At 43.1% G+C, this 23198-nt stretch overlaps 1 protein-coding gene across 4 annotated transcripts in view; it reads left to right on the top strand.

Annotated features, from left to right (window-relative positions):
- zfhx3b (zinc finger homeobox 3b) overlaps nt 1-23198 on the top strand; it is a 210358-nt gene that overhangs the window by 129491 nt on the left and 57669 nt on the right. For all 4 annotated transcript variants that reach the window (XM_069693479.1, XM_069693478.1, XM_069693480.1 and 1 more), the window contains one exon: nt 20661-20892. In XM_069693479.1, coding sequence (XP_069549580.1) covers nt 20661-20892 — 232 coding nt within the window. The remainder of the gene's footprint in view (nt 1-20660; nt 20893-23198) is intronic.

Here is a 23198-nt window from a genome sequence, read left to right as displayed (position 1 = left end):
CTTTTGATCATATGTTCTACCCAACACAATACATCTGTATCTTGGGTTGAGTTACTGCTCTTATTTTACCCCTCATTGCAATCCAAAAGAGTCAGTTTTGACAGAACATGTCTACACTCTGCAGAGAGCAAATAATTACAATGAAACATAATAGAGGAAAGAAGGCTGTAATGTAAATGAAGGTATTAGTGGTTACATGAAAAGGCATTAAAGGTGTGTTACTGATGATCCTACTCAGCAGAAGCTCTGGCTTCTCCGACTCAGGAATGCAAGCCATGATGACCTCTCCCCATTAATGATCCAAACTACCAGGATTGACTCCAATCCCTTTGGACTATACAGTAGATTGTAGTAGGACAACAACCACAAATAGGTTATGGTTGTTTTCCAGCTCAAGAAAATGTTTGGTTTTGCAATCAAATGAAGCTCAAGTTTATTTTGGACTCACGCAGGAGATCAAGTCATGCTGACCCAGACTTGAGCCAAGTGCTCACTGGTTGACAGTATGGCTGGTTGTGGCGTCCTAGATAAGTCGTCAGACTTTGTACATTATTGTGTTTACTACTTTGACAGGTTTGGCATGTCAAAGTTGAACTCCTCTCCCAATCTCCCAAACTTTTCTGCTTGATATTTTCTTGGTGGTCTTATAGTGTGGATAGATGAATGTGCCCACATTGTCACTCTGGCCACCGTCAAGACAAAAATTACGGCAGGTTATATCCCCAAAGTGATGTCCACAAAGTGATTGTGGGCGCCTTGCCTTACCCACTGACACACCAGACATTTCTAAGAGGAGGGTTAGGAGGAGGATGGAGAGACAGACAGGAGGAGTGGGGGTGCGGGGGGTGGGAGGGAGGGGGAGGGGGGTGGAAGGATAGATACTCTGCTAATTATCATGGCTAGCCTATGATTGTTCAGTAATAGTGCTCAGTGGGAAAGGTTGCAGCAGTTCCAGGAAGAGCTGAGCTCTGATTTACTGGTACTACCGCTCTAATAAAGCGCTTGCTGCACATCCTGGGAGACAACCCATTCTCTCCTTTCACATGCACAAGCGTGTGTGTGCACTGACACACACACACACACACACACACACACACACACACACACACACACACACACACACACACACACACACACACACACACACACACACACACACACACACACACACTCTCTCACACACAAACAGACAGATGGACAGGCGGACAGGCAGACACACACACACACAGCAATCATGTAATCTAAAATTCCATAGGGCTCCTGAAATTGATGATTTTAATTGCTCATACAGAGCAGAAGTATTTAAATTCTCTATTGGTCCCTGTCCCTGAAACACCTCCTTAGCCAACACTGTTATGATCCAGGACACCGCTTTACCCTCTTTGTGTCAGTCGTCATATGCAGGGTGTTGAACTCTGGCATCCTACCTCAAACAAATCTCAGTCACTCAGTGGTGGGTAGAACAAGGAAGGAGTGGCATACAGCAGAAAATCAGGGGGGATTGGAGAGAGCGGCTGTCAGGCAAGTAAGGGGGGCTAGTAGGGCTTAGTGTTTGGCAGTGTGCAAGAATTTCACAACTCTTCTAGCTCCCACCCCTCGAGAAGGCCAGGGAAAGGGTCGGGCTTTGACCCGTGGCACAGCTGTTGCTGCTGGTGGTGTTGATTGTTCGTGCAAAGGCCCTACTGTGGGTGTTGCTGGGACTTACAAAGTGACAGTGAATGAAAGCGAGAAAGGGGAAGCAGAAAGCTGCTTAGACAGGGAGGCTGGTCTTTCCCTTGCTCCCAGCTTTTTTTCAGTGGCTGTTTACCACAATTGCAAGAGTTAAATGAGCTTGGTGTGTTATAGACCAGGTTCTCTGTTCTGAGTCTGTGGTAGAAATAGAGATGCATTCGCTGTGTTCCATGACACAGGGCCAAAGAATAAGATGATGTGTGACATTGACTGCTGGGAGTTAGAGATCCTCTGTCATTATGTTAATGATGTTTTTTTATTTTATTTTTTTTCTTGGTTTTGGACAAAGGCATCAGAGCACATTCCTACTAATGTGCGTGGAAGCAGGTGATCCTGTTATCTCCAGCCGGATCAGCAGAAAAGACAGATTGTTGTTTGTGGAAGGACAGGAAAAGGAGGCATGGGTATATCAGTTTTTGTGACTGGGTTCACCACAGTTCAAGATGGAGATAAGCTCCACTTTGTGTAGATGATTTTGTCACTATAGGCAATGCTTTATGTTGTTTATATACACGTTGTACCTCCCACCAGATTCTTCCGAGTATGTTTTCTCTCCCCGCGTACTTTTTCACCCTTCTACTTTGTCTCCACAAAATTAAAATAAGAAATGCTTTTATGTCCACAAAGCGAACCTGCATGGGAAGTGAACCAGCGGGTGGCAAAGGGGATCTGCTTAACGTTAAATATCTTTAATCCAACCATACTGGAAAACGAAACAGTTTCCTGAGCTAAATTCTCTGTCTTCATCCTTCAACCTACTTAGTCTTGTTAGAAATTCCTTGCCCCCCACTAAAGAGTAAAGTACTGTTAACATTACTTTCATCACACTAATTCTCTTATTAAATCAACAGGTCTGATTCCCATTAAAAAAAAAAAGACACATAAACCTTTCCAGGCTTAAATTTCTTTAAACGTTGCAAATATGTCAAACAGTAAAATGAGGTTCTCCCCTTATAGGAGATGGAGGCGAAAATTACATCTTGGAGAAAACTTCTTCCTGCACCAACTGAAGGACTCTGTATCTAATCTTGTGCTCTGGCCCTTCCTGCTTGTGTTTTATAAAGATGACATTGCAGACATGTCAGTCATGGTCCTGTCTTTTTATCACCTCCACAAAACCCCCTCTGCAAAGATAGTATCCATTTTGTTTTCAAAAAGACAAAGTATTGGGTAGTAAAACTGCGGTAAAATTAGTTACCATGTAGACTTGTCTGTCATTTCAAAATAATTGAATTACAATGAATCCTCAGATTGAAGTGACTGATTAAGGTCTTTTTTATGTCTTAATAATAAATCTTCTGCAATAATTACGTTTACAGGCGTTATTTCATAGCCAATTTAATATCTGAAATTACTTGTGGTTGCTTACAGGTTTCCACGATACATTAATAGTAGCACTAATACTAACAGCCTTTACTTTTTGCTGGTCTAAACAGCATTTTAACCTTTATTGTAATCTCAAATGTTTTTATGTTAACTTAATGTTGTTGCTTTCAATTAAGATCTCAGACATACCTGCTTATATAGTTGTAATGGATATATAGAGTACATGCAGACACACTGTGTGGCTATCATGTCTTGATTAAAGCTCCCAGGTCTTAGTATCCAGTTGGTCAATACATCTGGTGGCCTATAACCAGTGCACCTGAAAGAATAGCAGTGGCAATTGGCAGGTAAATGCTGCACTGATGAGGCCAGATGGTGGTTCCTGTGGATCTATATACTGTAGCTCTGTAGCTCCTAAGCTGAAGGGATGGAGAGAGTGAGGCCGGCAAGCTTACCGGCTCTGTGCCATCAATACATCAGTGGCTTAGCCACCAGATTAATGGCCTCCGAGTGGTCAGGGCCAAAAACTACTCAGTTCTGAGCTGTGTGTTCAGTGGAGCTGTACATGAAAGTAAGGTAGGGAGAAGGGAGGTAGTCATAGGTACCAGGATGAGCACACAGGGAATATATTCTCTTTGGATTTGGCCTACAGGGTAGAGTCATGGGACAGGTAAATTTGACAGAAGAATGGATATATGCCCCTGGCTGTTATTTAATTCCCAATGTATTGCAATGTTCCACTTGTAAGTCAAAAGGGATGTTTGAGTAGCTAAACGCAATATTTTAAGCATTATTAAGTGTTTTTATATTTATGAGCTGACGCAATTTAGAGACTTTATATAACCTAGTACATTTGGCAGCTCCTTGACTGTGCAACCTGTTGGCTTTGGTGTTTGTTTGAAGGCAGACTGCAACCCATGCTTGGTTTACAGAACAGCCATTTAAGTTTTACCTGAGTACACAGGACATGTAATGCTTTGTTTTTACCCAGCTTTTTCTTTGTCTTAACAAACCTGCCCCAAAGATATTTCCATTTTGTACTGCATTGATTACTGATGGATTGCACAGTCCAGCAATTTCTTACCTGCATTTCATTGGCAGTGTGTTGTCGGTGATGGGTCAGAGCAATGCTGATGCCTGTAAGCGTGCTCTCCTCAAAGCAATCTATTTTGGATGGGTTATGTAGCACAAAATGTGACATGAATTAGTCTGTGCAGTGGAAATTCCTGCCTCACCTCTCAGTGACCACTATCAAGGCTTGAATAAAAATTAACCATCCACCAGTTTCCTGAGACTAGAATTTTTATTTGAAATTGTGGGACCTCAGGGGCATTTTCTATAGTGCCAAGAAAGAATAGCCATCTCTTCCTGAACTTCACAGTGCTGGTTGTCCATCCATGTTTTGCCTAATTGCTGTATGCTGGAGTCCAGGGTTAGAACTGGGAGCTGTAAATCTCTCAGTGTTACGCAGACAATGTTTTCTCCAGATGTAGAAGAAAGATTTCATCCTTTTGTAATTAAGCGTTGCAGCCCAGGGTGTCATGCGGTTTTTATTAAGGGCTCTGGAAAAGATCATTTTTCACCTTGTTTTCTCATTATGCCTTTTATTCTTGAATACAAAAGATGGATAAAATGGAAGGATGAAAACGAAAGAAGTAGCAGAGAATAGGATCCCTTGTTTAAATTATTATATGGAAATTACAAGGTAGTGATGTAAGAGGTTGCTATGGGGAGTGTGGGATGGAGGCACAAAAGGGGACTAAGGCAAAGTCTTGGAACCAAGGCAATTATACTGTTCCTCAGATGAAGAATATCAGAAAAAAAAAGTTCTTTTCTAACCCCAGGAATGTTCCCAAATGTTATCTTTCCCACGGGTGCCATCTTCTACACCTGTGTTCTACTTGAAACTTTACTCCTGGAAGAAGAGAGAAGCGTAGTGAGTTAGGGAAAGTGATAGTGAGTGTAAGAGAGAGAGACAGCTTTAAGAGTTGGGGACAAGAATGCTCTTCAGCTTTTCAAGGGCACCCGTACTTTATAGCCCTTACGTTCTTTCATGACACACTGATGCCCAGAATAGACAGAGTGGGGTAGGAAGAAAAAGAAAAGTTTAACTAGCATGCCTTTAAGCCCCACCCTAACATGTCTCCTCCTCACTCACCTTCACCTCGCCCTGCTTTGTTTATGTGGCAGCAGTGAAAACAGGGGGACTGAAGTGAAGGCAGTTTCACACATTTGTGTTTTATAAAGTCCTTTAAAATCTCGTGTTGATTTACAGAGGCCTCTTTCCTCTGAGGTCTCTTCTGAGACGCAGACAGTAGAGGAAGTCTCCAAAGCCACTGAATTCCCAGACTCACTTCCAGATCTTCTACTACCACCCCTCACTGCCAGCTCCACAAACTGTTTTTGTACAATGTCACCATATTCAATCAACAGTTCCCCCTAAAATTAAGGCCTGCTGAATAATTCAAACTTAGATCCTTCCTTCAGATGGCCTATCTCTGTCACAGGATAGGAATTTCTGTAATTTATGCTTGTTGGGTTGGAATAGTGATGTTAAAGTAATTTGAACCATACGGGGACTGTCTGTTCAGCTACTGTTAAAATGAGAACTCTGGGAGCCATTAAAGTTTGGACATGAAATTGTGAGAGATGGAATGCAAATAATTATTCAAATGATCACTGTGTTAATTTGCATGCTGAAAGGTGTGAGGGGGAAGAGAGCATTTTAATAAGTTCCGTAAAGCAAAGTATTTTATTATTTGTTGATGTCTCAGGGGTGAGGGCGTATTCATTTTGCAGTTGGAAGTCCCAGTGTGACCTAAATATCTCTCTCTCTCTCTCTCTCTCTCTCTCTCTCTCTCTCTCTCTCTCTCTCTCTCTCTCTCTCCCCCCCACACGCGCGCGCACGCACACACACACACACACACACACACACACACACACACACACACACACACACACACACACACACACACACACACACACATTTGTTATCACTATCATCATCACTATCGTACACACCTTTATATTTATACTTAACTGTAAACAAGAAATACAAAGCCTCTCTATTCTTGCAAGACAATTCAGAAAGTGAAATCTCCTATTTATTTTTGCCATCAGCTCCTTTTGAACTTATGGGGAGATGAAATGATAAAATGTCTGGAGTTGTGGGATATTAAATAGACTTAAACCATAGACTTAAGCCTTAAGCAGTCAAAACTGGTTGAGTGAGGAGCCAAATAAAGGCAAACCTGAGAGAACACGAAGTTACTGTGAAAAATCGGAGACTTCAGGACCTGCTGTTTGTACTCTCTTACCATCTTCTCTTACACATCAAATGGGACTTATCATTCAATTTTCCTCCCATTTACACCCTTTTCTCCTTTTTCGGGGGCTCAGTTTCGAGTCTGTGCTGTCATTACCGACTGGTTGGGTGAAAAGGACGGAATAATTTGGTAATAGACCTTTTGGTATTTCGGATTATCTTTGATCTTAGGGTATTTTTTTGATTCTTTGAGTCATCATATCAGATCAGGAGTTTGTGACTGAGAAGCCTGGGAGGATGTGTATTGTAAGATGAGACTGAAATTCTTGGACGACATAAAATAGAAAATGCATATGTGTTGTGAATTTAATTCTAATAATTTACCATCGAAGCCGAAGGACTGAGTGGCTTATAGCAGAATACTAACCACGAGTGGTGCATGTAGTCATAAGAGAGATCGGTCCTTACATCTGGAAGGGAAGTTAGGGCATTTTAGATGAGAGATCCAGCATTGGAGTATTCCCAGTATTCAACTTAACTTTTAAATCATTAAACATGATGAAGCCATCTCCACAAAGTCAGAGGTTTATATACGAAAATCAAACACCATCTGCCATCTCTGATCAGAAGCAACAGCCATCAGGCCAGGGTTACCAAGGCAGAACAGGAAAAGCCATTAACTGCCAATCACTGCATCGATCGACAAGCCAGTCCACCACTACCACCCCCTCTTTACCCCCACCCACCCCTGCCCACAGACACACGCATACAGTTCATCAGCTTTGACTGTACGGTGGACACATGCACCGACACATGCACATAGCCTGAAAGCCACTATGTTTTTGTGCACTACGTGGTGGTAACATTTGGTCCAGTTTGTCTCTTTCCCGCTTTAACTGCTTTATCTTTTAAATGATCTCAAGTCTAGATTGCAGGATCAACATTCTGCTCAGTTTAGATAAAGGCTGTCTGACTTTTTTTATATTGGATCTGTAAACCCAATGTGTTACTTGAAGGACAGTCAAGATACTGTTCAAAAGATATTTCTGTCTGACCATAGGTTTGTAATCTCATTACCGAAATGCATCTTAGAAAAGTCCATTGCCATGTCAAACTGAGAGCAGACACTCCATTCTGCTTGATCTCCCACTACGTTTTTGGAGTCAACCTTCAGATAAAAAGGGAACTAATAGAGTCAGTGAAGGGCAAAAAGGAAAGAAGATTGATTTTTTTCCCCTCCATTTTCAATGGTGTCACTAGAACTGAGGGTCATTAGAAGAATATTTACCTACTTCCCAATTTAATAGAGATGTTGTGTATCAGAGTGATCTGGAGCAGAGGTCAGGGCTGGGGGGAGCAATTAAAGCATCTGGATCCAGAAGCTCGGGGGCCTATCCCATTGTGTGTGTGTAGTAGGCAGAAACAGATAGGTGAGCTAAAAGGGAGGCAGAGGCAGTATGTATTGAACATGGCCGTATTAATTTATTGAACTTTGTTACTGATGAACTAGTGATGCATTAGTCAGAGGCACAAATGCATGTGTGTGTCCACACGCCACACATAGCCACACAGTGTACACACAGTGCACTCACACTGTAATAATTTAATTCTTCTTAATCATTTCATACGAGTTAAACCTGTGATGAGTGATATATGCTGTTCTTTACTGTTTTCTCTTTTATTCTGAGAAAATGTGCCATCTTTTTTGTTACTTGGTTTTGGTTAGGTCAGCCTTCTCTGGGGCCACGCAATAGCCAGAGACAGAACAGATATGATGGATGTGGCCTGAGGCCTATGTGCTCTGCGTCTGCGGTGGCCTCATCTACACATCAGCCACGGGGGGAGGGAGGGAGCATAGGAGGGAGGGAGGAGAGGGAGGGAGGGAGGGAGGGAAGGAGGGCAGAGATACAAACCAGACCAGCCATTTTCCTCGTTCCGCTCATAAATATTTGTGTGGCTGATTTATAAACAGTGGAGCAAGAGAAGAGATCAAAGTGAACTGTAACGCTTATATATAAAACCGGGGCTTTTTCACGACACCGCTCTACACACCATGCCCGTACCTATTAAAGACAAAGCTATATATCACGATGTATATTGGCAAGAGTACTGAATGGCCACTCACACTTTAGGGCTCAGGCTTCCCCCAGTTGAGAGTCGAGTTCTTATAGCATTACCCTCCAAGGTTCTCAAACACTAGTGAAAAGCCATCAGTATGCGTTATAGCTAAAACTTAACCTGATCTCGGCCAGTATAAAGTCCCCTGATGTCAGTGGCCTCTTAGATGGATTTTAAATGGCTGTTGTAATGCTAGGCAGCCATATTAAAACATAGCAATGCAGGGAAGAGTCACAGTGTCCTGGTCATGGTAACATAGCCTCCATCACTGTAGACAGCTGTATGTGCTGATTCAGACAACCAGCTGGTCAGATGCAACACAAAGCCCAAGTCCCCTTGTCAGGTCAAGAGGAGGGGTTAGGGTTAGGCTGGGGCAGTATGTGTACATAGGGTATATACAGTATGTTTAATAATAATAATAATAATAATAATAAACTTTTATTTGCATAGCGCCCTTCATACAAGAAATGCAGCCCAAAGTGCTTTACAGCAAGAAAGTTCATGTTTGCAGTGGTACATAAAAGACTTTGCCTGACGTCACGTTTTCAAGCACTGGTAGAGACAGACAACCCACCCTCCGCCCCTCCCCCCCATCATATACAGCTCCCATCCTACCCCAGTACCCACCCCCACCATTCATTCTTGGCCTGTCCCAAATGTGAGGGAGCAAGAGGTGCTCTCTTCTTCCTCCAGCCCTCTGCCTGATTAATAACTCTTATAGCTGGCAGATGCAGAAGAGCGCCATGAAGCTGGCTGTTCGCTGACCTCTGTGGGAGGAGGAATAGCATGGGTAATGGGATAGAAAAGAAGGCCTTTTTCAATGGAGATCCCTCCCTTTGTCCACCAGCAGGACAGGGTGTGCTCAGTGTGGTGAGGCCTGGGAGAGTTGCTGTTAAACAGCCTGTCTCTCCATCAGCCTGTGTCTGAAGACTTCTGGTTCTCTAGCTGTGGCAGCTCAGTGGCATCATTTTTACAAACTTCACCTAGTGCTTACATAACCCACCATTACAGGTATGCATGCATTCTTAAAGGAAATGTTTTCTGTATGACTGCGTGGATATTTTGATAAGCGGCCGTAATATTATATAGCAGCAATTTGTGAACGCTTTTGAATCTGTATGTAGAGCATGTCCGTAAAGTAACTGGGAAACTAGATGATCCAGATCTGTTTCTTTAGCCTCCTCCAGTAATATGCTGCTATCTTTAACAGCAGGGAAATTAACCACACTTTATCCTATATGTTGCCATCCACCTCCCTAAAATCTGTATATACATTGTATACTGTATAGCAGGTGATTCTGATCAGGTAGGCAGGCATTGTAGGAGGGCTTTAGAGAGAGTAGACAGCAGATTGTTTCACCCCTGGTGTGTCTGAGTTTCTGTGCAGGGAGTTCAAAGTCCTGCTGAACATCAGAGGGCTGATGCTGAGTGAGGCTGACTAGCTGCAGCCTGTGGTCTGGGAAGGGTTACTGAATTATTACTGATGGTTTCAGGGGTAAATGTCCGACCACAGGACTGGGGAATATTAATCATTTATTTGATTGTCCGCATGTGCTGATTAATCAATTTGAGTAGGATCTGCAGGATTAACTACCTTATTATTCCCCTCTAAGAACAGCTAAGAGATAAGGCTTTAAAATATCATATTCCATTTATCATTTATTTTTAGATCCCTGCTGATGAGGGTGAAATAAAAACTGAGGTGAGATTAGGCAGAACAGCAACATGGGGAAACTGTTGGGAGATGAGGATATGGGAACGAGGTAGGGGAGAGAAAAAAATATCTCTTAACTGCAGAGTTGAGTGTTTCAGAAGATGGGGAAGAGATGCAGCTTTGTATTACTTCAAAAATGGCATAGAAAAAAAAAAAAGTTGTGCAGCTGGGAGTGAGCGAATGGAGAGAAAAGGGGGGTGGAGAGACAAGAGGAACAGGAAGTTGATGGGAAAGTGATAGCTGTCTCCACCTGGAGCATAGCCTGAGCTGTGTGCTAAGAGGGAAGGCAAAGCAAGGGAAAGGAGGGACCCGCTGCAGTTGACTATATATACTCTGGTTTAGGTAAGTTTGGCTCTCATACCAAGTATAGCTAGCTAAAGTGATCCAACAAGGGCACTATTCCTGTTTACCCCAGTCACTATCTATTCAGTATATAAATTCTCAATCTGCCAACTGTTTAATGTGTCATGTCATGTGGTAATGCCTTTGATTCCAACATGCCTCCGTTTGTAAATACAAGAGGCACTCAAAAGGCTGTGGTTTCTTTACAAGCATGGCGCCCCCGGCGCTTTGGATGGGAATGCACTGAGAGGGAGAAGGATTGAAAGAGTAAGGGAGGGAGCAAGAGGTGGTTAGAAACTGTATACACTTCCCGTTGCTCTTCTGCCAACCCCTCTCCCCGCTGCCTCTGGTTGCGCAGGCAGGCATTGAGGGAGAAATGTGAGAGGGAGGAGTGTATCCTCTCTCCTGGCTGAACACAGCACCATAATTATGCACTTTTCAGCAGGTTTTACCTTTAACACTTTCCTCTCGGGGTTGAGATTAGTGCTCACCATGCTTGATTTACTGCACAATTACTGAACAAGAGCTCTATCTAATCAATAAACAGGAAGGGGAAAAGTGGTAGGCTTTGAAGTATAGTTTGAGATTTTTTGCACGATTTAGCAGTGTATATGGTGTAGCAAGTAAGGGCAGCTGGGCTGCGATGCCACTCTGTGAAATATCTATTATATCAGCCATGCCTCCTTGCTTTACCTACTGTCTGAGCATCTTTACAGTGCCCAACTACTGCAGTGGAAAATGCCTCCTTTTTTTCTGACCACTACTTAACACAGGTCAGCTACAAATTATCTAATAAGGATAGTCATCCAAAACCTTATACTATGATCAGGTTTTCCGTAAATGTAGGGAAGGATGTTATCTCATAACTTAAGTGCACATGTTACCTGAAAAGGGATACAAAGCTCCTCTGTGGTAGCTATGCCCTGTTTTAGATGTCCTCGAATGGGCAGCCAGCGCAATGACCTCCATGATGACACTTGCTAATGGCTTGAGAAGTTATTTTGGGAAGCTCCAATGGCCGTTTATCATCAAGCCTTTCTGGGGCTTATGAAGCTTTTTGCCAGCTTGACCAAAGCAATAGGCTTCTTCCAATTAGTCTGGTCTGTGTTTGATTTTTAGTGATGACAACTATATCTCAACTGCAATTATGCTGCACTGGGAATGATGAAGGTTTAGGTTATTGATCCTCAATTGATCACCCTGATCAATGAGCACTTTTGTTTATTTTTTATGGAAAGTGGAGATATCTTTTTTTTCCTTTGGCTAATGAGCAAGCCCGACAATGACCCTGTAAAGATATCTTTGTTAGCGAGGCCATATGTATTACTGATAGAGTTGGCTATGCTCATGGGAAAGGGGGGTGGGGGTGGCACTGCACTGCACACAGCAACATTTTTCAGCACAAGTGCACTCCCTCCCTGGGGGGGGGAGGGGGGGGGTCAAAGACTACAATGGTCTGAGGAAGATGTGGTCCTTATGGGTCTGCATTTTAATAATATGCTATTCGTTCAAAATAAGTGTAGTTTAAAGACATGTCATTGGAGAATGAACACGAAAGCTTCGAGGATGTGTGTAGTAACTGTCTTTAAGACCCTTGACACTCAAAATGATCAAAATTTTAAAGCAACGGTATTGTTTGTACCTGTTAAAACGTCAGGCTTTTTATGTCTGTTATATAGTCTACACCAAAAGTTAAATGTCAGGGTTTCACTCATTAAAGTTGCAGCTTTTCAGTTGCCAGGTATGGAAGAGTTGACAGGTGAAGCTGGTGGGTGTTTGGTGCATGAATCGCTTGAAGAACCCTCAACGGCAGTTTCACTCCAACAAGGTACTTCACGTTCCATGCAAATAAGCCCACATATAGACCTACTCTGTATATTCACCTGCACTCAACCCCACTCATTAATTTTCATTTTAAGAAGAGGACCTCTCAAAGGCCACATTGCTCCTTTTGTCAGTGCAGCGCTGCTAATAAAGATAGCTGCATAAGACCGGGTTAAATATTGACACTGGCTGAGCACATCATCACTGTTCTTAATTAGCTGGTGTCTCGAGCAAGCTTTCGTGAGGGGAGTGCATGAACAACTAAACATTTCCCCTTTTGAGATCTCAAACATCCTCTCCCTAAAACACACTTCTATGAATTTTACATAAAAAAGGATGCAGGATAGTCTGAAAACATACAGTGTTACAGCTATCACAGCCTTATTGCGTAGCCTGAAGCTGCAACCAATTATGTGTTAATGAAATATTTAAACTACCAAACTGAGAACGCCAGGGGTGAAAGCTAGATAATACAAGCCTGAGGAGGATGGATTCTGTGTCTCCTCTCTGCAGTTACGTCAGCGAAAAGGTGGAACAGGAGATCAGCTCATGACAATAGGCTTAGGAGGGGGATCGTGGACACACCTGCCGTTCAGTAAGCATGGCCTTTAGTCACCCTTGCTGCTGTGGGAACGTTTAAGGCTTTCTCTGGGTCACAGTGGGAAGGGAGGTTGGAGAGGGGGACACATAATTGTTACAGTGACTCTCTAGATGGCCATGTCAGACTTGTTCAGTCTTACTGTCAGAGTCCTTGATTTCTGTTGGCTACTCACTCAATGATATGGCAGTGGATCTGCATTCACTGCGGAGTGTGTTTGTTCTCCACAGCTAATTGTGTTTGGGTAATGTTCCTGCTTTGAATTTATTTCTCACTGACTGCATTAATCATTACAAGTGATGTTTGCCTGTATCTTAATCCAACAACACCCCCCCACACACACACACACACACCCTCGCCCCAACCCCTTCTATTTCTGCAACTCACCATCTCTTATGGGGCTGATTCCCCTCCGCCCTCTCCAAACTCTTTTTCATCCTTCATCTCCATCTAACAAGCTTTCTGCTTCTCACATTTGGACTTGCTCCACAAGGCCATTCTGCCATTGTCTGGCTGGCAAGTGACAAATGAGAGGCAGTGAGGTGTTAGAGACTCATGTCAGCTGTGTACAGTGCCTTTGCCTTTACCCCACTGACACATCAGTGACCTACAGTACAGCTTAGTCCACATCTAAGCAGTCAGTCATTTTGTTCTTATTTAGTATGCACACTCACTTCCATTAAAAAACCTATAGTACTGTATATAGCTCTCATCAGACACCCTATGCAGTGCCTTTCATGCATTCCTGAGATTGTCCTTAGTGTAGATGTGCAAGAGGATTCTTTTTGATTGATAAACTCAGTTGTCCATAGCCTAACTTCATCAAGTATCCCTGTGGTTTGCATTGCCAACACTTGCCCTGTCACTGGAAATATTTCAGAAAGCTGTACTAGCACAGGAGTATAAGACTTATGTCACGCTATATCTGAGTTAGTATTTACTGTTGGCCTAATTTCTTAACCAGAAGACAGGTAGTGTTTTTCAGTTCCATATTAGTGGCACCTGGATGCCGTCATTTTTGCTTGTGAAGTACACTTGAAGTCTTGGATGGAGCATTGAGAAGTTAGGTTGGTGTTTTGGATTCTGAAAGCTGGTGTGTTTTTTCATCAGGTTTTTTTCTGTCTTTCTTATGAGAATCTCACTGTTGCCTTTGCAGTTTTAGAGACAGACATATTCTGGCTCTCTATTATCTGTTTTCTTACCAGCACTATCACAGTCTGAAGTCTTGTTACAACAAAAACAGTTCTTTTCCTCCTTAATGTCATGAATTATTATTGTAATAAGAGTGCCAGTAAAACACAGATACAATGAACTTTTTTATTGAAACTCAAAATCTGAACACCTCAGCCTGCTGTGCGCCTCCTGTTTTGCTTAAATGAAAATAAAAAAAAAAAGTTCTTCCCCAGCCCGGTACAAGTAATTATTGTCACCGCTGTCCAAAATGGAGGGTTGTTATGTTGACACAGTACTCTGGGTAATGTAGAGAAGAGCAAAGGCAGGTCCTGATTTGCCCCATTCAGCTTCCAGATGGTACCTTGCCAGTGCACATGTCATCAAGTAGCTGTAACAGTTGTTTTGGTACCCCCACGGCTCCACCCTACTCTCGCCTCCTGCAGGCAGACTTATTGTACTGCAATTTTGGCAAGCTCCTCCCAGCATGGCTTTCATAAAAGCACCAGGAGGTTAAGCTGTTAATTAGCTACTGAAAGAGAAGGCCAACAGCTTGCTGTTAATTTGCTTTACTCTTTTTTTCTTTTATTTGGGGATTGACATCATTTCCTGCCTGTTTTGGAGTCATTGTTGTGTGTCACAAAAGCAGGACCCAGCTCATTAAGAAAGGGAAAAACGTGTTTATCTGGCTATGATTAGAAGTGCACATTATGTATGTATAGCCATGCTTATCCAAATGTTCTTAATGAGAGAGACCCTGGACGCCAGTGTGGGGCTCCTGTGGGCATAGGCCCAGGCTCGTTATCACCACACAGGGCATTGATCTCTCGACCGCCCGCTTGCTTATCCTCCTCCTCCTCCCCTTTCAAAGACAGTGAGTTGCACATGAATTATGTGGACACATTGATCAGCTGATTGAGAGCTATTGTTTAGAGCCCTGGGTCATTATTGAAGGACGGATTACCCAACTCTTGTTTTGTGCGTGCATGTGGGAGAGTGTATTACTCAGCTCCTTGTCACAGCACATACCCTCCTTGGCTCACCTTAGAAATGCAATGGCTGCACAAAAGTGTGCACACTTACACACACAGAGCACATGCGGCAGCCTACACAATCAACATGGCCCAAATGACTGCCTCCATTGATTGCCTTCTCTCTGCAATTATGTTCCCATTGTTTACTTTCTAGCGTCTTACTCATTCAAATGGAATTCAATAATTATTGCTTTATTTAATGTTAAAGTAAGTAAGAGTGGTGGGTGTGGAGCACCAGTAGCTGCATTGTCTTTAAGTGTCTCCATGACCCCTCCCAAGCTACTTTGTTTCACCAGCCCATGTTAAGTCATCCTCTCCAAGGATCCCTGTAGCGATCCATCTTTACCTTGCTGCCCTCCCTTACGACACAGAGGTCCGTTTTGTTTCCCCCTTCCCTCCCAGAGACAAATATGCAGCCTGTTTTTATTCACTGGTAGTGATGGATCATTTCTGCAGCAAGGCAGTAGAGGAAGCAACTTAGCACATTATGGGCTTTGAGACAGAGGGATAGGATAGAGTGAAGGGGTAGCAGGGATTAAATAGTAAAGGAAGGGAAAGGACAAGGGTGGGGATGAGGTTCAGGAAGCAGTAGGTACGCAGTTTGGGCCTGGAGTACACAGTCCCCTTTAGCCACAACCTAACTTTTAGGCATGTTGCAACTTGCAGTGGCTAATTCAAAGCAGCCACCACACTTGGCACCCAGTGGGGCCTCTGTGGTCAGAGCTGTTGTTTGTGCTGCTGGCAGACAGGGAATCACTGGCCAAATTGCGAGCACTCTCTGACTCCAGTCACTGTGCTCTGCTTTGCTAAATAACCTGCTTACGTTCCAGGGGAATCCCGAAGTGCAGATTTATGAGAATCAAGTTCCCAACAAATCTCCGCACATGTACAAATACACTGCTGCTGGGAAGAAGTGGGTCATTACACAGAAATAGTTTCATTTTTCAGACTCCAACCCCAAACTTAATCCTCATCATTAAAACACTCTGTTTTTAAAATTAACTTAAATTTTGATTTATAACCGTCAGAATTAGGTAACAATTGAGTAACTCTTTTTTCCAGTGTTCTCTTTGGGGTTTGTGTCAACAGTATGTGGGTACTATGACACAGTTGTCACTCAGTGACCCACGGAAGGCTTTTTCTTTTCCCTTTGGCCACAGTGCGTTTTTACACCTCAACAGGCACATTACATTGTCTCCCTTCAGAGTGAAATACAGTTACCTCATTGCTTATAATTGCTGCTATGACCTCACCATGTTTGAATAACAAAGGTGCTGTTTGACTCATTGTAACACTTGTCAAGCCAGGAAGCCAAAACCTGACTCCTGCTTCTGTGATCTTGAGGATATAATCTTCTCATAGATCTGCTCACATCTGCTCTATTGCAGTGCATTGCATGGCTTCAGGTGTGAATGACAGTTTTCTAAACCATGTAAGCCCCCCATGAAGTACACGTGTGCAAGTGCACACACACAAACAAGAGCTTTTAGTGCTGAGAATCAGGCCGACAATTACAAAGCAATATCCAAGCAGATACTCACTAGCTCTCTCTCAGAGGGAATTTGGCAGCTCTCTTGGAATTGATAGCTATTTAGCTATCAGATAGTCATCTGTTTTAATGCATTAATTTTGTATTAACAGCACTGCCAAATTTAATGGTGGAAATTAGGGTATGATCATAATGGTATGTGGCGGTGTGTATGTGTTTGTGCCTGTGCCTCGATGTGTATTCGTGCATGTTTGTGTGTGTACATTTCTGATGTTCTTTTTGTCTATACTTTTGTATGTGTTTGCTGCGTGTACATGCTGTATTATACGGCTCCTTTGGGAGCTATTCTTTGGAATTACCGGCTTTCTGTCTCCCTTCCACCCTTCCAGTAATACCCACCTCCATCTTGTGCTAGCTGGACTCTTTCGGCAAGCACACTGTTTTGTGTTAAAGGTGCACTTTTACTTTGCATTTAAGTGGATGGAAATGCAGATGTATGTAGTGCTCTGGGTGGGTGGTGAAACTGATACAGGCACGTATTGCCCACTCAGAGGGCAAGGTGCACTGTAGAGTTGTTAGAGAGAGGATGGGGTGGTGCCCACACCGCCCCTGCCCCTCTTTACCTGAAAAAGCACAGAGCACTGCTTCAGCCTCCACAGCAAGAGACAAGGTGCTCCATCGAAGAGAGAGGCTTGAAAAACCATGATTGCATTTTTTAAACTATGAAAACCACCACAGTATTAAACAGAGCTCAGAACTGGACCTTTCAGCGAAATGTCTCTTACAACTATTTTTATTTCTTTACATTCTTCCTTTAAAAAAAACTGCAATATTACTACAATGTGCCTTGACCTTGAAGAAACCACCAATTAGTGTGCCTTTTGTGAACTTATCTGTTAAATCAGGCCACACGTACAATATATTCACATGCACAAAGCCTGTACATCGGAGCATTATAGGCCTTCGCACACTTGTACTTGCTCAGCTGAATCTCCTATATAACTGCTGTAAATTCCCAGACAGTTCAGTGGTATTGAATCCATGCCACTGACCCAGCCAGCCAACCCACCCCCCCGCCCCATTATGCTCCACAGCTCCCCTCCTGTTGGGGCCTTGATAGGGCGGTTTGAAACCCCAGAGCCAGGCAGACCAACTCCTCACAGCCCAACATGACTTTTTCATTAAGCCGCCAAATTCCTGCACTCCAGTTGGAGGTGATTTATCAACTAGGGGCTTCATTGCAGGTTCATAGGAAACAGACATAGGCCCTGTCTCATGCATTATTATGTTTCACATTCAAAGTGTGTATTCCGTGTGTGTGTGCGCGTGTGTGCGTGTGTGTGTGTGTGTGTGTGTGTGTGTGTGTGTGTGTGTGTGTGTGTGTGTGGCAGGGAAGGAGCTGGCCTTAGAGTGTACTGTGTCCAAACTGTGTTTGTGCTTTTAGATATGATCCTTGGAGCCTCTCGCATGGATAATTCCTGAGGAATCCAGGGAGAATCAATGTTAGAGAAAGTTTGTGTGTGTGATGATCATAGGGTTGTTGTTCTCAGGCCAAGCTTTGCTGTTCTCCTATGCACTACGCAATTTTGCCTCAGTCCTCTCCAGAATACTGAACGAGCACGGACCACCTTACTCTTTATTGGTTTGATCTTCTCCCTCTTTCACTGACTCTAAAATGCCCCAGACTGCTTTGGGTCATGGCCAGTGCAGAGATGGTGAACATGTTGGTTTACAGGTGTAACCATTTGACATTGTAGACTGAGCTACAAGCACCGGGGCAGGCCAGTTTTAGCCCATCTTCCTGGCCAGTCAGGTTTATAGTGAATTATGGCCGATTATGGGGTAGGCAGTCTCGGGTTCACTCCTATATAAACCCTGTGCTTTTTATGGGGAACTATAAAACTCCCAGGATTTTTTTTTTTAATACCTCATGAGACTAGCTTTGAAGTTTCAGTCAGGTGCTGTCATTTATAAAAAAAACTAAAAAAAAAACTTGTCTTCTTGTACATTTTTGGAACCTTGAGTCATTTGCGGCGGGAGCTCTTTTTTTTTAAATTCAAGACATCTGCTCTGACTAAAAAGCATTTTGATTGATTTGGTGTCATCTATAACTGAATCTGTCTCTCAGATTTCTCCCCACCTTAGTTCTGATGCAATATTTGTGCACAGAGGAAAAGAAAGAGAAGGGGGAGGGCATCCACAATATCCAGCAACACCTATTCATGACATCATGGATGGCTTAAAACGAGGCGAGAAAGGAGAGCACACAGAGCTTTTTACAATCACCTAATAACTCTATTACACCGAGCTGTGGGGCTCACAAAGAGGAAAAAAAAGTCCTATTCCTTTTCCTGGAAGGGGTGTCTTAATGCACATTTTAGGTGTAGAAGTGAGAAATATGAAACCAAAGAGAATGAAACACAATAGTCCAGAAAACCCCATAGCAATATTACAATATTGCCAGAAAATTAAACATTAGGAGAAAGGGACGAGAGCATTTTAGGGAGACATAATATCGTTATGACTTTTTTTTCCACCAGCCTGTCAACACCTGATTTCGATGTAATGTGGTTAAATGTGTAATGTTTCCATTGCTTTTACATCCTCCAGCCAGCCAAACAGGCCATCTAGTGCAGGAGAGGATCATTCAGTTTCTTCCTGATAAACGGTTCAGTTTTGTGAAGTGTGAAAGCCTGTTGTCTGAGGTAAATGAACACACAGAGGATACAGAGGCTGGTCAGAAATGCAGAGTAGTCCTTTTACATTTGACTGTAAGATTTCATTACTGCTGTTCATTTGAGTAATTAGCTTCTGCTTACTGCAGGATCATTTTCATCAGTGCATTTTACCTGGTTATAATTGGCAGATTTTATGACTTGGTGTATTAATTTAATAAGATGATTAACATGTTCACATACATGTATGAATAGTTACAGAGTTCACAACATGCAATACATTTCAGAGTAATTTCTTTGTTCTCACAGCATGCCTCACAGGAGACACAGGGTCAGAGAATATTAAAGGAAAACTTTTTGTGATTGACATCGATTGCAGCCACAGAAATCCACAGCGAGACTCCAGAGTTTGAGCAGTGCATGACAGGCATGACACAAGTGGCCATACCGAGTCTGGGGATTTTATTGTAAACATGCAGCAACAGTCAGTGTGATGCTGTAGGATAATGGTCAATAACTCTGTTGCTCACACCAGGCCCAGCCATATTGTGTTGGCCTTGCATCATTGATTGAGCCATGCAGGAGGTAATTAGACTGGAGCTTGGCGGTGTGACGAGAGGCTGTGGTGGCATGGTGTCACTACGGGGTGTTACGCATGTTGTTGCACTACCGAGGGTGAGACTCAAGACTGGACTTCGGCATGCTGTTGAGTCTTGGAGGAAGTGCTGGGGTTGACAGGTCAATACTGATGCTGATTTCCTGTCCTCTGAAGGTTGTCCTCCTGTTGTGGAATGTTCCATTTTCTCTCAGAATACACTCAGTCGCCCTCCTGCCTCACCACCGGCTGGCTGTGCCTCTCGTTCTCTATGAGAGAGCGAGGATTTAACTCGCCATGATCAATATTTAGTATCCCATGCGTGAAACAGGCAGATGTTTGGAGTTTCCTTTTCAGAGACAGGAAGCTTCTGTTGAGTGAAGGGGATCAATGCTTCCTTCCGTCTGTGAGGCTGCAGACCCACTGCTTCTGAAGGGTGGCTGATGCGATTCCTGCCCGCCCTTGGGCCCCTGAGATTTGCGTGCCTCCCAGGCCTCTCCTGTCCTGTTAGCCCACTGATACAGACACTCACGCAGACAAGTGTGCAGTCCAAACAGTTGTCCTGAAGTGGAAGAGGTCTGGATGTTAAACAACAGGGCTGTGATTGGGAATTGATTTGTTCATTTGCCAACTGTGTGAGTGAAAGTGAGTCAGTGGTGCCTGGCCAGCTATCTGCCATCTACAATAACTTCTTTCTCTCTCTTTTCCTCTCTCTCTTTCCCTATGTTCCTTTCTTTCTCTGTCTCTGTCTCTCTCTCTTTCTCGATCTCCTCCCACAGCACCTGCAGCAGCACGAAAACGCCGTGGAGGGTGATGCCTGCTACTACCATTGTGTGCTGTGCAACTACTCGACCAAGGCCAAGCTCAACCTGATCCAGCATGTGCGCTCCATGAAGCACCAACGCAGTGAGAGCCTCAGGAAGCTTCAGCGCTTGCAGAAGGGCCTGCCAGAGGACGAAGAAGACCTCAGCTCCATCTTCACCATTCGCAAATGCCCTTCTTCAGATACAGGTCAGAACACGCGTAAAAACATTTTGTTTTTCCCTCTTCTCTCCTCCTATGCCATGCACACGTACACACACACATCCATTTTTTCAGTTAAAAAATGTTTTATATGCCTGAGTTGTCAAACTCTGCTTTCACGGTTGTTCAGTGTCTTCGCACTTTTACATTTACGTCCCCATCGAATGGGTAACATTCATTTAGAAATGACATCAAAAACATTTTTACAGTGGATTTGTGCGCTCTTGTTATACTTTTTGCTGGTTTTGTTAAAAAAAAGATGACAAATATGGCACAGCCATAACTCAGATACATAAACGCAGATATTACTATTCTTGGACACCATGAAGAATGATTTTTAGTGACAGAACTGAATGACAAAATAGACAACAATATAACTTTATTCTTCAAATGTATTTTTGATGCAATTTTAACAGTAACTAAGATTTACACAAAATATTCCTGCAAAGCAGAATTGCCTTGTCAAAATTGAAGTTCATGTTAATGGGAGCTGACCTTTTCAGCCATCAAAGACATATTGAGACAGAGCGTTAGGGCTGGAGGAGGAGGGGCTGAACAACAGCAGCAGCTGTAACAACAACAAGAACGCCAAAAAACAGACACAGCCACAACAACAGTAGCATGGCTGAAACAAAGTGCCTCAACTGCCCATTTATTACGGACTGATTAGGAAGAGTGAGCTGTGGTCAATTAACACTCTTTCTTAGTAGAGATTTGGTTTTCTAATCACTTTAACTCCTGTGCCCTCACAAAGGGGCCCTATTGTGTGTCCTTCCAAGAGGGAACCATTACTTCCCTCGCACACATACTCGCTGTCTGTGTTATGCAGGAGGAAAAAAAAAAAGGCCAGCCTGTGAAGACGCTTTGTTCTAAGGAGGCAGGGATAATGAAGCCAGCGGCCGGGAAATTGCGCAAAAGGCAGTCACAGATCTGAAGCAAATCATTAGAGAACATATTTAGCTGAGCAATTAGGGACAATTAAGCTTTCTGCTCACTGCACTCCAAATATGTTAATGACTACAGTACAGTGGACAAGCGAACATGCAAAGGCAAGAGGAAGGGCCATTTAGGTTAAAAGGGATGGGGGTTGGTGTTTTCTTTTCTTTTTTTGGTCTGTCTGTGTCACACATGAGGAGCTGTTGTGCTGTTTGCAAATAAATGTGTTTTTTTTTTTTTCTGTTTGAACCTTTCATGAGTTAGATGGCCATGTTTATGGCAGGAAGAAGAATCCGGGCCTTAGGTCAGGCAACGTGTCGCTGTAGTAGTATTGTGTGTGGGCAGTATCATTTCAAACACACACACACACACACACACACACACACACACACACACACACACACACACACACACACACACACACACACACACACACACACACACACACACACACACACACACACACACACACACACACACACACGCTCTCAACAGCAGTGACTACTTTGCAGAACTTCAAATCAAATTACAGTAACCCTCACTTAAATAGACCGCTCCACTGCACTTTAAATTGAATGTCTTTAAAGTCTCATTTCGTATTTTGATGATGATGATGATGCTTGATTATTGGGATTGACATTAATGTCTTTTCTTGTTTTCCTTATGATTCGGGGACTGCCTTCCTGTCTCCTTTACAAGACAAAAAACAATACAAAAACAAGATAAGGGATTATGACCCTTAGTCATTGTTTTCAACAGCCCCTCCATTTGTTTTCTGTTAAATGAAATAGTGTAAAAATGTTGACTGAGCATCTTGATCAAATTAGCACAATATAATGGTCATACAATCATTAACTCTAAAATTGCTGACTCCACACCCCTCACTCACTACCATTTAACGCCCCAAAAGCATCAGCTGAGCGTCTCCACATCATAACCCCACCCCTCAGCTGGGGCTCACCCATTCCCTCCCAGTGTAATATTTAATTTCCTCTTCTCTAGCTCTTCTGTGGCACAGGGCTCTTTTTTTTTTTTTCGTGGTTAAGGCATAGTTGCTAAAGTGGTGGAACATTCCCTGGTTTGTTCAAACAAAGTTGCTCCTGGATTTCTGGGTCACCTCGAAAGTAATTCCCTCGCATGCTGCTGTTCTGTGATCCTGCGAGTGTTTCTACTCTGGTTTAGGTGCCTGGGATTGTAGCCTGCCTGGGATTTTGCCCAAAACATATGAAATCTGCCCCCTGCCCAAAAAAAAAAAAAAAAAAGAAGCTTGCAATTCTTATCAAACACATGTTAACATTATACAGAGGTGGTATGAAATGGTGGCGTGACATAATTTTTACTTTAAAAATCCCCCAAAA

The sequence above is a fragment of the Brachyistius frenatus genome, unplaced genomic scaffold (genome assembly GCF_029030835.1).
Source record: "Brachyistius frenatus isolate BFR_SWC_R1_liver_20210118 unplaced genomic scaffold, ASM2903083v1 Contig_15, whole genome shotgun sequence".
NCBI classification, from domain to species: Eukaryota; Metazoa; Chordata; class Actinopteri; family Embiotocidae; genus Brachyistius; species Brachyistius frenatus.
The sequence above is the reverse complement of the archived record's forward strand: the minus strand, read 5'-3'. Positions and strand labels throughout refer to the sequence as shown.